General features: G+C 42.4%; 1 protein-coding gene across 1 annotated transcript; it reads left to right on the plus strand.

Annotated features, from left to right (window-relative positions):
* The first annotated feature begins 274 nt into the window (after window positions 1-274).
* lzts3b (leucine zipper, putative tumor suppressor family member 3b) lies at window positions 275-12,540 on the plus strand. Its single transcript, XM_088424570.1, is given in 8 exon segments — window positions 275-3,641; window positions 3,643-3,951; window positions 5,744-6,214; window positions 6,289-6,456; window positions 8,161-8,289; window positions 8,510-8,701; window positions 8,802-9,032; window positions 10,401-12,540. Coding segments are annotated over 8 exon segments (2,919 nt in total). The 5' UTR covers window positions 275-3,143; the 3' UTR covers window positions 11,322-12,540.
* Window positions 12,541-14,758: the final 2,218 nt, after the last annotated feature.

Here is a 14,758-nt window from a genome sequence, read left to right on the forward strand (position 1 = left end):
AAGGAGCCGGGGAGGGGTAGAAAAATAGGTAACGGTAATCAAGAGACGGTGCGTTTGAACGTCAACGAGGCCCGTCGATTAGATTCGGATGCGAGTAGAGGGGTTAGCATGCCTGGGATGATTCCGCGCGCGAGGTGGCAACCACGGGGCCTAGTGAGTGCGTGGAAGCGCGGTGCAATGAGGGCTCGATGCGGATGCTGCTATAAAACCGCCCTTGCCGCTCAGGGATGCAGAGAAAAGAGAGGGGGAGGGGGGGGGGGTGAGTCGTGAGAGGAGGGGAGTGAGCCACCGAGGCACCTATAGACACACTATTCAACTACTACGACTACTACTGCTTACAACTACTATTCATTCTACTGCTACTAGTTACCCAAGAGGAATTATTGATGCCGACATTTATTGATCTGACATTCACCCTTGTGTCAGGGCTCTGTGTGTGATTCAGCTACCATAACATTAGATACACCTGCATCACATCAAGTTAAAAAAGAAGGTGTTATGCACAGTATAGTTGTTGTCCGACACCACTGCAAACTACAATCACAATAACAAGCATGCAGCTATTGTTGAAAAAAAAAAACTGTTTCAGGCATTATTAATGAAAACTGAGAATTATTGTATTTTTTAACATTGACATTGTGGTTTTTGCAGATGTACCTGCATTTTGTGTGGAAGTTTTACTTGCATGAATTCGGGCTTACACATAATGCTTTTAGTAGATGCACATTGTAGCGCAATAGCCGTATACAGAAGTTGGCGTACCCTAGCAGAATTTGTGAAATATTGGCAGTTTTCTGGAAAAAGTCACAAATTGTTCACCCGAAATCACCAGTTTTAATGGGCAGCGCCATGTTTGGAAAGGTTGTGACACCAAATCATTGACCAGGCGATTATTTGCTCCACTGAGTGATATGCCCAATTGTTGTTACCGTTGCTAAAATTGTATTTTGTGACAAAAGCTAAGAAAAAAATTAGCCAACACGGATATTTATTTGAGCCAGACTGGGCCTCTGATTTGGAATTCGACAATGAAAATGGCAAGATTGACTCATAAAACAAAGGAAATGCCACGTTGTATTGGAGAGATGGCAGGGCAATTGACCCCCACCATCCCAAACACACACCCACACACACACACACGGATAAACATACATACCGGTTTGCTGTAGTTGTTGTCAATCAGCATCATAATTCTTTCTTATTTCGTGTATCCAACCTCTTTCCACGTCTGATCTGTGGCTTCTGAGACTGGTGCCGCATCGAATTTGAGTTAATCTTGGGCATGTATCCCATTTGCTTTGCTTGTAGATTGTCTCGGAAGCACAATTTAAGAAAACTCTACCAAATTCCTGCCAAAGAGGAAAGTTTTCACCGAGTGTCCCATACCCATGTTATGCAGCCCCTTCTCCGTTATCAGTTTACTTTCTAAATGAATGGGTTTAGGCAAACAAAAGTCGTGCTTGTTTTTGTTTTTCCTTTTATTATTGGGACACCCATAGGATTTACATTGCGCCATTATAGCAATTTCATAGACCAGAATCCTACGTAAGCTGGTGCTGCCTGCGAGAGCCAATAGAGATCCAGACTTGGCTATCAACGAATCTATGTTACGGTTCCGACTCCAGGAGACAAGAAGGAGCAAATGTGGCTCTCCCCCATGGCGTCTCCGACAGAAAGGTTCAATAAGCTTTTATAAGCTGATGAATCATCCATTTTCCATTCATTTTCTATAGCCACTTATTCTCACAAGGGTCACAGGCATGCTGATGCCTATCCCAGCTGATTTCGAGCAGTAGGCGGGGGACACCCTGAACTGGTTGCCAGCCAATTGCAGGGCACACTGGGACAAACAACCATTCCCACACCCAATCACACCTAAGGACAATTTAAAGTGTCCATTTCACCTGCCATGCATGCTTCTGGAGTGTGGGAGGAAGCCAGAGTGCCCGGAGGGCGGGGAAACCCATACGGGCTCAGGGAGAAAATGCAAACTCCATACACTGTGAGGTGGACGTGCTCACCACTGCGCCATCGACCCCCCCCCCCCCCCCCCCCGATGAATCATATATACTGTATTTACGCTTACTAACATGAACAATTTTTCACTGATAAACTCAAGTTCCCCATAGAGCACTGATCATTCTTCAATGTTTGGTTGCGTACACAATAGTTTACACTTGCGGGTTTGAATGACTATCAAGCGTGAATTTCCACGCACATGACTGTTTTGATAGGGTTAAGGTCAGGGAATTTGTGTGTATAAATAGTTAATGATTTTCAAATGTTCCTAATGGAGCCCTGCATATTGCGCATGGATTAAAAAAACAAAAAAAGTGCTGCTTGTTCATGTTTAAAACTCTATGAAAGAAGTCACAAATTAGCTGTTCTGTTGATACTAAGACATAGTCAGAAATAGCAACAGGGATTTCAGTCACAAGTGTATGAGGAATTTTAGGGGGGATTAAAAAACAGTTACAGCTGCAATACAGGCTTCCTTGAAAACAAAACACACATTGTCCATATTCTGCCAGGATAAATTAAACATATGAGTATCCTTGTTCAATATTATTAGTATTAGTATTGCACAGGGCACATAACATAGTGCAAATGAGGTCACTGTGAACGAGGGCCTCATAAACCTCTGAGTATGCCAGTGGGCCATCTTGTCATTTAAGCATTATAATCGTTTGTTAATTTGAAGCTTAATTGCCACAGACGATACATAATTCCTGCCAAAACCGGCTCATTTTCAGCATGTTGGCATTTGGCTATTCGGGAGAATTCAGCAAAGACTGTTCCTCATATACTCCATTTCCTAATGTTTGTTAAACAGTTTTTTTTTTAAAGTGGCACATTACAACATGGGTCATGAATAATAAGAAATCATCCAGTAAAATTACATTTTCATGATTTCAGTCATCATCAAGCCAATCTTGTCTGCTCTCTGTTTAGTCATCTGAATCTAATCCTATTAATGCAATAACAATTTTGTATAACACCTCTCATTTCTCTGTGTTCCTCTAGTGTGTGTGCCCCCACTACCTGCATTAGGTTGTGATGACCCACACTGCATCCAAATGTTTCTGTGACCCTCCCCAAACCTGACTCCTAACCTCTAACCCCTGACCTTTGACCCCCTCACTATGGGCAGTGTTGGCAGTGGGGTGGCAGGCGAGCAGGAATTTGCCATGAAGTCCGTAGGAACCAGGACCACGCTGCCCCGCGCTCCACCTCTCTCACGGCGTTGCCCAGGTGACCGCAGCTGCAGCGCGGAGCGCCTGCCCCGCCCCCCCGCCACTATATCCGACGGGACGGCCTCTAGCGACGAGCGAGGGAGCGTTAGTATCGGCACCGGCACCTGTACCGATCGCCCCACTGAAACGGCCTCCACCACCAACACAGAATGTACCATGGCGCCGCCCAACAACAACAGCCAGCTGGAGTGCGGCAACGTGGCCCTCAGGAGGGAGTGGGAGAGGGAGAGGCAACGAGAACGGGGGAGAGACAGGGACCGGGATCGAGACTGGGACCGAGAGAGGTTGGACAGAGAGCGAGAGCGGGAGAGGAACAGGGAGCGAGAGCGGGAACGGGTGGAAAGAGAGAGACTGGAACGAGAGCGAGAGAGGGAACGGGAGAGGGCCCCGGGAGAGGGAGAGGGAGAGGATCGAGAGAGAGAAGATTGAAAGAGAGCGGGAGCGAGAACGGGAACGAGAGCGGGAGAGGGAACGCGAGAGGCTGGAGGGGGAACGACTGGAACGGGAGAGAGAGATGCAGGCCGCCGGTCTGGATGTGTGCGGGAACGTCGTGGGCCGAGGAGTGAATGAGAAGAACAGTGTTGGGGTGAACCAGCATCAGCACAGAGAAATGGTAACGACCAGAACAGACGGTGAAAACAACCCAGCCGGACACAACCCACCTAAAATCATGGCGGTGTCAGGAAAACTGGAGCAGGTACTTTTGGATGCCTTGTGGTCTCGTACTCTTGATTCGACGGAAGCTTCATTCATGCATTCCTCTACTGCGCTGCAAATTTGGTCTTGAAAAATAAGAGCAAAACAAATCATTGAAGAATATTTGACTTCATTGATACCAGCAAAATTTTTGCCATTAGAAAAGACAAGGTTTTTTAAAAGGAAAAGCTAGCTAAACTCACAAACCTCTTTTACGTCTTAAGACTTGTGGATTTTTACTAGTACACCCTATCTCAATGTAGAACACCTTATTCAACTTTGTATGCGGAAAAAAAATCCCAGAGGGAAGTAAATGCTCCAGTTAATAGTAAATGCTTTAGTTAATATAAGGGGAGCATAATTTGCTGATATTGAGCAGTTAGAGTTGGTTAGATTTTTGTATGTAGTTCAGGGTGAAAGGAAACTTGGAGCTTATAGCCTGACTATGTATGAGAGGAAAGATCCCAAATTGATTAGCCGTAGGGTTAGGTGTTAGGGTTAACGTTAGACACATTTACTCTTTCCAGCTGTCGCGTGTCTTAGTTTTGGGTTGTGAAAGGAAGACCCCTGATGAAGCTCACGCAAGGACAAGGAGAACATGCAAAAAACATTGCAAATTCAAATCTAGAAGGTTCTTGCGATGAAACAACACTCATCCACACCATTATTGAGTAATAATTGTAGTTTGGAATCCAGGTGGTGCGGTCTCCCAGTCCAAAAAAACAAAGTACTCTCAACAAGTTTTAGAGTGAAATTTAAAGATAAAAATCAAGTTTAAAACTAAATCAAGTTCACAAGTTTGATGAAGCAGACTGTTGAAATTCCACCTGAAGTAGGAATTCTGTTTTTTGATTCATGGATTAAACACATTTTGTGAATATTACTGTGCAGATCCTTGTTGGGGAACAGCAAAAACCTCAGAAACATTGAAGAGTGGTACAGTATATGTGTATTCAAAAGACTAGATGCCTGTCAAATTTAGTTAATCTGTCAAGCTTATATTAGCATTTATATTTTTGGTCAATTTAAAAACAAGTGTGAAGCAGATGGGCTGAGAATTAGCACCTCCAGATCTGAGGTCATGCTCCTCAGTTGGAAAAAGGAGGAGCACTAAGGTGGAGTGGAGGAGTTCAATTCTCTTATGGCCCTGTATATGAGGGTAAAATAGAGCGGTAGACTGACAGGGGGCTCGGGACAGCGTCTCCTGTAATATGGCCTCTGTATCAGTATGTTGTGGTTTAAGGTCACCATATTTATCAGTCAATCTACATTCTCACATTTCCTTATTGTCATGGAGCAGCCAAGATGAGTTTTCCTCCTCAGGGCTTTCCCTGAGAGGCAGGGTGATAAGCTTAGTGAGGCAGGAAAGGCTCAGACCAGAGCCACTGCTGCACCAAATTGAGAGTCAGATGAAAAAGGCTTGACCAGGAGAGACCATGTCTCCTGGTGAGCCTGGAGATACCCCTACGAAAGAGTTACATGAAGTGACTGGGGCAGGAGAGGTCTTGGGCTTCCCTGCTAAAACTAGACCCTCGACTCAAACCCAGACAAGTTGAATAAAATGAATGAATGGCTGTTTGTCTCTGCCTTTCTCTCGGTCCAGTGATTGTCAGTTGATCAGGTTTGTAGGCATAGGTTCTGTGTTTTACTTCAGTTTGGACACGATAAGTACAACAGAAAGTGAAGGGCTGAATGCATCCGTTTCTGCAGTAGTTTTGCTCTAGTTGTTATCACTTTCAGTTGCAATCACTCATAAAGATCTTAATTTCATCCTCCCATGATCTATTTCACAGGCAATGCAGAGAGACTCTGGCCTTGTCCGTCCCTCAGCCTTCAAACCGGTTGTTCCGAAGAGCTTTCACTCCATGCAGAACCTTGTGGGCCAGGCAGGCGGGGCTGGGGGCGAGGGCAAAAGCGAGCCCAGGGGCGAAGGCTTCTGTGAGGGGAGAGGTGGAAGGAGAGGCAGGGAGGGTGGTGGGGGAGAGTCAGGAGAGGTACCGGAGGCCCTGCTCCTGGACCAGGAAAGCCCGGTGAGGGTTAGCAGAGGTGAGGGAGCAGGAAATCCGAATGAGGCGGTTCAGGGTGGGATGTCCGACTCAGGAAGGAACTCGCTGACCAGTCTGCCCACCTACACGGGGTCGGGCTCTGGTTGCGGACCTCCTGCCGTACTGGGGCCGCTAAGTGCGTCCACAAGCCACATCAACAGGTTGGGCATGGCTGGGGCGGCAGCAGGCTTGGATAAGATGGAAAAGCCCGGCTACCAGGTAAACACTGCGATGTACCTTCATCCCAATATGACAGCAGTATAATTGCACGCAGTTTTTGATTTTCTCTCCAGAACGGGCTTTGCGCCTCGGACAGCGGCCGATCTTCGTCAGGCAAGAGCTCCTCGTCCTATCAAAGGCTGAGTCATATGAGTGATGCACCGGGACCGTTACGCCCCTCCCCTTCATCAGATGATATCATCCAGGACTTGGAGGATCGCTTGTGGGAGAAAGAGCAAGAGGTCAGTCTATGCAGGTGTTGGTCAGTCCAGGTTAATTCCATTAACTGCAGCGTTATCAAATCACAATGACACTCATAAAGGCACTTTATATTTTTTTTAACTATTTTTATTTAAATTCAGGGCTTCAGCTTTTACTACTGAGGCGTTTAGTAGTTATACAAGAATTTTCACAGTTTTACTACTACTCTTCCTGAGGTCCTCTAAATGACCATGACAGACAAATCTTACTAGCTCAACAATCTTCATCTGCTTCTCGTAGTCTTGATGTTTCCTTTAAGTTTGTAAGGCTCGGGAACACTGTGAGCCACGGACACAGCTAGAGACTTTAAGAACCTAGTGCTAATGTCGCCACAAAATTCGGCATAGTGACAAGTGATCCCAACCACTGTCATGTTGCGTTGCCACTCACCAAGTACGACTAACGCGAATACATTGATTTCTTTGTGGCGTTTCATGTGTTTGTCTTCAAGGCGTAAGAGCCACACGATGGAGAAGGTGGTTGTTGTGAGAGGTCCTACAGGCACACTTTATATATAAGAATGCAAAATATACATTTTCCCCAGGAATGTATTTCTCAAAGTGCTACTCAAGTCTTCCTCTGTATCGTGTAGTCATAATCATCAATACAAAGAAAACAACACACGTAAAAAAATGCTGCAAAATGTAAACTCAACCTCATTAGTCATAATACCAAGACAATATATTCTGAGTGGCTGATGCAAAAAGTGAAGTTTGTTTTTAAGAGGTTCTCATTACTTCATAGTGAGGAGTGTAATTATTCAGATCCATTTTCAGATTCAAGATATTAAAAACAGCCATCCGTCCATCCATTTTCTATAGTCACTTACCTTCACTAGTCACGACCTCAACAAACATTCACATGTAGGAGCTTAAGAAAAACTCAATGGTAGAGGTGGTTTTGCAACCCAGGAGCTTTGAGTTCGATCCCCAGACATTATGGCCATGTTAAAAGTATGCTCGAGCAAGATAGACGAACCCCCAGTTGCTCCTAATGCTGTGTTATCAGTAGGTCAATGAGTAACTGAATGAAAAGTTCTTTGTAAGGTCAAAAAGTTTTGTTTAAGTCAAGTACTCTTTACCATTGCTTGACAGGCCTGTGTCCACTAGTGAGCAATGTTGCTAACATGCTGCCTCATTAGAACTCGAAGAGTAATCTCCTGTGCTGTTTTTGTTTGTTAGTTTGTTTTTATTAATTGGAAAGTGAAAAACTGAAAAGTTGCGTTCAAAATTTAGACCGTTTTTCATTACGGACAGCATGACGTGCTGCATTTACCATTGTCCGTAGCTATAACAAACATGGCAGCCTCAGGAGAACTGCCACCCCCCATGTAATATAATTTAATGATAACTAGACCTATGATTATATTTAAAACATACTGTTGGTCGTTAAGAACACATTTATTTGCAGGTTTTTAACATTTATGATCATTTAATTTATTCCTTTTTAATGAAAAACTGTGTCCTTTTAATCTGATCTTCTCTTATGTATACCTATTACAAGTTTTTATGGAAAATGTTCTCTTGTAGCTACATCTTTGGCTGGTGCTGTTATGCATATCGTGTGTTAGAGAAGTCATATTTAATTGGCACCCTGCCTTTTGATTGTTTCATTGATTATACACCATCAATACGTAACTGTACACTCTCATAAAGAATGATTTAACCGACAAATCTCCTTACTAGGTGCAGCACATGCGTCGCAACCTGGACCAAAGTGAAGCGGCCATCATTCAGGTGTTTGAAGAGAAACAGCGTGTGTGGGAGCGACAGATGGATGAGCTGAGACAGAACTACGCTTCACGCTTACAGCAGGTGATCTCGCCGCATCACAACCATTGTCCTTAAAATGTCACGGCACAGTTTCTGAGTTCTGCTGTTTCAATAACAGGTACAAATTATTGAACATGTTGGTTGATATTATGTAGATATTGTACATCCGAATTGCATTATTGCAACATTAGCACAGACATGCAACACAACAGCTCATTTTACTGCAAAATGGCCTCCAGACTTATTGAGTATTTGTCTGCAGGTCACACGGCGTGCACAGCGCTCACAGACTGCCCTGCAGGCCCAGATAACTCGTTTGTCCCAAGACAAGAGAAGACTCCAGGAGGAAATGGCAGCCCTACTTGCGCAGCGAGAGGAGCTGGAAAGAAAGTGTTTGGATTACAGGAAGGAGCAGGCTGACATATTGCCACGTCTGGAGGAGACCAAGTGGGAGGTAATTTTATGGATAAATTTCACCTTGCAGAGAGCTCAGAGAAATGCAGTAAGATACTACTGTAAAAAAAACGCATTGTCTTTCTGAACTAATGTCACAGGTGTGTCAGAAGGCTGGCGAGATCTCTCTGCTGAAACAGCAGCTGAGGGAAAGTCAAGCTGAGGTGACGCAGCGGGCTGGAGAGATGGTGGCTCTGAGGGGCCAGCTCAAGGAGCTCAACGCCCAGCTGAGGGAGCAGGAGGAGGCCATGCTCGGACTGAAGGAGTCCTATGCTGCCAAGAGTCTGGAGCTGGAGAAGTGCGAGGCTGATCTGAGGAGGACTTTGTCGGAGGTGAGTTCCTCTTTCACTTGCTGTGTTGTGAAGGAAAAAAAACCATCAACTTAAGCATAAACATAGCGCCAAAAGAGAAATAATGAGAAACATTTCTCAGTAACATATAATGCATTTCAATCCTTGAGTAACCAAAAACACTATGCTTAGAGACAATTGTGAATCTAAAGCCAAGATTTCTCACCTGAGGATGGGCCAAAAAACAGTAAAAAGAACATAACGGCAGAACATAATTTTCAATAAGTGCAAATGCTGCATGTAGAAGGTTTTCATTAAATCCAAATAATTGAAATTCTAATCCGCAAAATCCATGCTGGGAATGAGTAACGGCAGCATGTCAAAACGGGATTGAACAACATTCATCCAAAGCCAAAACAATTTGATTTTTTTTTGTGCTGGATGAGCTTATAAGAAGCTTACATATATCAAATATGCATGTGCACTTTCTGCAAAAGCAAGAGGTTCATCTAAATTAAGAAAGAGTGAAGATCGATGCATTCATTAGTCAACTATTTTTTTTTTTTCTTTTGCCATGGAAAATTTTTAAATATCTAGAAAATATTCTTTATACATTACAGACATGATTTTTGTTCTCCATCTGCTGGAGCTATGACATAGAAAAAAAACAAAAGTGCTTTTGACAGCAAAGCACCTAAAGGTGATGCCTTCAAAACATTACAAGAATTACGAGATGTTTTATATGCACCCATAGGTCTAAACATGGCATTCTGATTAGTATTGCACTTATGAAGCAGCAGTTTCATTCATCTCTAGGGGTTAGGGTTATGTTTGCTCTGGGCTGAAAATGACATCACAGTTCTCAAGACATTACAAGCCTCAAGTAAGGGCCAATCACGGTTCACCTATTTTCTGAGATTGGTCACCTTATGTTTGCAGTGTGAGCTGTGACTGACTGTTACTTGTGCGTTATCTGACTATTTCAGTCGATTGCTCGTAGATAAATGACGTTCGGTTGAAATAAATACACACATGTGCCTTTTGCGGCTTGATTCTTTGTCTACAAACGCAATATTAATCAGACTGCCATGTTTAGACCAGTGGGACCAAATAAAACATATTACTGTATTAAGAAAATGTTCGACTTGACATCTCTTCTAAAATGGCAAGAATCAACACCATGCTTTGAGCCTGTACACAATAAAGAACTCGTGTTAAATGAACGATTGTATCCCGTCGTTAAAAAGATTTAACATCAACATAAGGCTCCATATAAGGCTCATCAAATCACACAGGGCCAAACAAACACAGTATGTGTACACGATACACAATACACAGTACGCAATAATGCAAATGCAGGTTTGACACCTGGTACCAGTCAAGAGTGTGGTTGATCTTTGTTTCCTCCAGGTGTCCATCCTGCGAGAGAAGCTTGGCGTTTTCGAGGCAGAGGTGTTGAGTCTAAAACGAGCCCTGAACGAAGTCAGCAGAGGAGCTGAGGTTGTCATGAGCCCAAATCTAGCGGCTGCGGGGCTCCTGCCGCCCTGGGGAATCGTCCATTGCCCGCGAACCCCCGGCGATCCATCGACCAACTCCCTCCCCCCTACAGCCGACACCCTGCTGAGTCTTCAGAGCGACGAGGCCAAAGCCCAGAGGCAGGAGGCCCAGAGGCAGCAACGCGAGGAAGCGCAGTGGCAACAGCAGCAGCGTCAGGACGCCCACGCACAGCAGGACATGCAGAAGCGGCAGGACGCCCACCTGCGCCACGAAGCTCAACTCCGCCACGAGGCCCAGTTGCGCCACGAAGCCCAGCTCTGTCAGGAGGCCCAGCAGCGGCAGCAGGACGCTCACTGGGACGAGGCGGGCGAGCTGCGCAGGCAGCTGGAGCAGTTGCAGGCCGCCCTGCGCCTGGAGCGGCAGCAGCGTGAGCGCCAGGCCCTCAATTTCGACCAGGAGCGACACACCTGGCAGGACGAGAAGGAGCGGGTGTTGAAATACCAGGCCCAGTTGCAGCTGAGCTACGTGGAGACCCTGCAGAAGAACCAGGCTTTGGAGAAACGAATGAGCCAGCTGGGAACCAAACCCAGCACCGCCTGCACCGTTCCCACCACCACTGTCACCAACACCTCCCCTCCGTCCACTTCTGATTCGCCCCCTCCACAGTCCCTCTCAGCTCTGTCTCCGCAACCTCCGCCATCTCTCCCCGGCCCCATCACCCTCACTTTGTCCCCGCCCTGTGAAGACCAGAAGGGCCCGCCTTCTCTCCACCAGCTTGCCCCTCCCTGGGCAGGACCTTCACGCTTGGAGAGGATTGAGTCCACTGAAATTTAAGGACACATGCAGCAAAACGCTCCACGGATTTCCCAGTAAACGCACCGATGCAACACCACATCGTACTGTAGGAGCAATTCTGCTGACCACACACATAAAAAACAAACAATATGTTCAAGGGGAAAATCAGGCGATTATACAAAAGTGTGGAACTGCCAATGTGGAGTAAAACTTTTTTGAATGTTGTTTGAATGTACATCAAAGTCATTGAGGTGTAAAATGAAGTCATTCTAACCTATCGATGAACTTATTTGAACATATTTGTCAAAGTTGTATTCGTAAAACATAGGCCAAATGTTAAGATTGCATATTTTTTTTCAGCATCCTGAGTTATTGATTTGCACAAGCGCAACTGTGATTTACAGCTGAAAGTTGGGTAAACGTTGTTCCTAGAAAGTGCTGCAAATATTGAATGTTGATTTCTGCTTCATTTGATTATTATCGTCAAAAAGCCAAAGGTATTGGGTATATCCTAGAGTTTTTTGTTCTGCACTCCCGTACTGTACCCTGTGGGATTATGTGAGAAATCAGAAGTTTTTAGCCTTTAGCCTAATTTAATTCATATACTCGTACAACTTCACCAAATACAGTTGAATAACTTTACCATATGTTTGAATGCTTTTGCAGTACAAGCAAACAACATAGCCCAGTGACAAATGTTTCATCAACATTGACAGTTCCATGATTGTGTGTGATCAAAATGGGAAGTGTATCCAATTTCTAGGGAGCCTTTCAATCACAACTTGCACACCACTTCTTGCATTATCAGAAAAAAAACTGTGCCACACTGCAGGTCAACAAACCGACAATGTTTCGGTGACAGCACTAACACAACTGATGTTTATTTTATTCCTGTGCCAGAAAAAAAGGACCAAGACAATCAGGGATATTGTCAGAAATTGCAAACAAGAGTATTATTATTACTGCTATGATTTATTATTATTATTATTATTATTATTATTATTATTATTATTATTATTATTATTATGTGATATTTATTATTCATTGTAAGTCTGTGTCAGTTGTATAACGTACAAGTAGAATTAGTGGTCAGAGTGTGTGATGTTAACCTGCATTTTTGGCCAGAGAGCGCCTTAATTCATCTTTTCCAGCATGTGTAAGAGAATATGTATTGCTGGGATTACAAAAATAATCAAGTGTGAATTAAACTTTCAGTGCTTTAGTTTCATATATATATATATATATATATATATATATATATATATATATATATATATATATATATATATATATATATATATATATATATACACACACACACACACACACACACACACACACGAGTCTATCACTTATTCCTCGTTAGGCGACATCGCACAGGACATTTTGTTTTGAAGTCGGTTTTAATTTCATGCACAATGCTCAACATGCATGAGCCAAACATATCCTCAAATACAACAGAGCTTATATTTTCTGAAATTATAATAATAATTTAATTGAATAAATGTTTAGCTGATAATCAAACCAATCCAAATATTATGAGTTTAAAGAGTTTACCTTCACCTGCGGTGACTAAAAATGAACCCTAGAGGTTGATGTTGATCCATTATGGTGCTCCGAGATGACTTTATTTCCTCCTTTAGCTGTAAAACAGTGGAAACAAATGAATGGAAGCACACGATCTCAATTTGCCTAATATCAGGAAATCAATCCCAAAGTTAAAAAAAAAAAAAGAGAGAGAATGTATCATATACAAGAAATAAATACTTAAAGATTTAGATTGTACATGTGTATGACTGAGGGAGTGTGCGTGTGCGTGTGCGTGTCTGTTTATAGAAAAAGGTGAGGATAGAGGGACTAGTGGCAATATTGCAAGTAAATCTATATCAAGAGAGAATTAATTGATTTTTGTTAGGTAGAGTCAAATGGACACGAAGGCAATCGGATGTTAGATATTGAGCATTTGTCTGACTGCATAGTTTATTTAGACTGAACTGTGGGAGCATTCAGCCTAACTGCACTACATCATGTCCAATTGACATGTACATTAGAATCCAGTGTGAATACCATGGCTTTTATATGTGGTGTACATGCCAGCACACAAAGATGTTGCTGAAGAATATTAACGTATCACTAGGCTATCACATAGTATTGTCATCTTTATTACTGTTATTAAAATTATAGTAAAATGACAAAGAAAATGTGTCATTGAGTTTTCGTTTGTGTTTTTTTTTAAACTGTAGATAGCCTATTGGCCTGTCATATGCAGGTGTAACCATAGCAACCTTGTCAAAAAAAAAAAGAAAAGAGAAAAGATGCCCTTTTGATGTGGGTGATAAATGTAGTATTGCATTGTTTAGAGAGCAAAATGCTGTCAATTTTATACATGTTTCAGGTTTATTGTTTACAGTTATGTTCTTAGTATTGTTCTGGCTTGATTAAAACTACATCTGTTAAGATCAGCTGACTGAATAAATGTGAATCATTCTGACATTTTTCTTGGACATTTTATTCATTTTAATTGCGATTTATTTATTTATACATACATACATACATACATACATACATACATACATACATACATACATACATACATACATACATACATACATACATACATAAAGATATGTATACTCTATATGCATCCTGATATTAAGAAAACTAAGTAAGTAGCTTGAAACTTGAAATTGGAAAAGCAACCCCATTTTGAAATATTTAACGTTAATTCATAAATGACATATTTTTATCATTATTTTTGTTTGTTTATATTCCATGATGTATGGCGATTAAATGTGTTTTCTTAGCTGGATGCCTAACCCAAGATGAACAATAATAACATTATTTTTAAAACGGGTAGTTATTTATCAATCACTCTTGTACAACACCTGTCTGGTCGATTAACTTTTAATTTCTGTCAAAAAACAAAACAAAACAGTATTTGTAAACAGTATTCATTTATTTTAAAACCTGTGCCCAAATTCACCACACTCTGTGCACATACATGTAAAAAAAACGTACAGGCACAAACACTGCTATAAAATAATCATTTGTCATTGCTTTTGTTAATTCTGCTTGATTCTTTTAACCACCTTCAGACATAATGAGAATAATCATGTACGTATTATTTTTTGTGTTTACTTTTGCTTTAAGATTCGCATCCGCCACATTAATCATATTTATTAATAGTTTCCATATAAATTATTTGAGGGTGCCTCATGTTACTGGTTATTAGAATCGTGTAAAAATCGAATGTATATATCTTAAGTGGCAAAAAAAAAAAAATCCTAATAAGTGTACTGGTGATGCTTGGTGATAACGACACTTCAACTTAACAATCTCGTTCTTCTTGGAAATAAAACTATTCGGTTATTGGCACTTTTATGTCTGTGTCAATTCAGTATCCTGTACCATTCCGTAGGTGTTAGCCTATATGCTAAATATTAGGAATGAAATGGACTGCACCGTGCATGTGTATA

Source organism: Hippichthys cyanospilos, chromosome 1, assembly GCF_059441005.1.
Source record: "Hippichthys cyanospilos isolate Australia breed blue-spotted pipefish chromosome 1, RoL_Hcya_1.0, whole genome shotgun sequence".
NCBI classification, from domain to species: domain Eukaryota; kingdom Metazoa; phylum Chordata; class Actinopteri; order Syngnathiformes; family Syngnathidae; genus Hippichthys; species Hippichthys cyanospilos.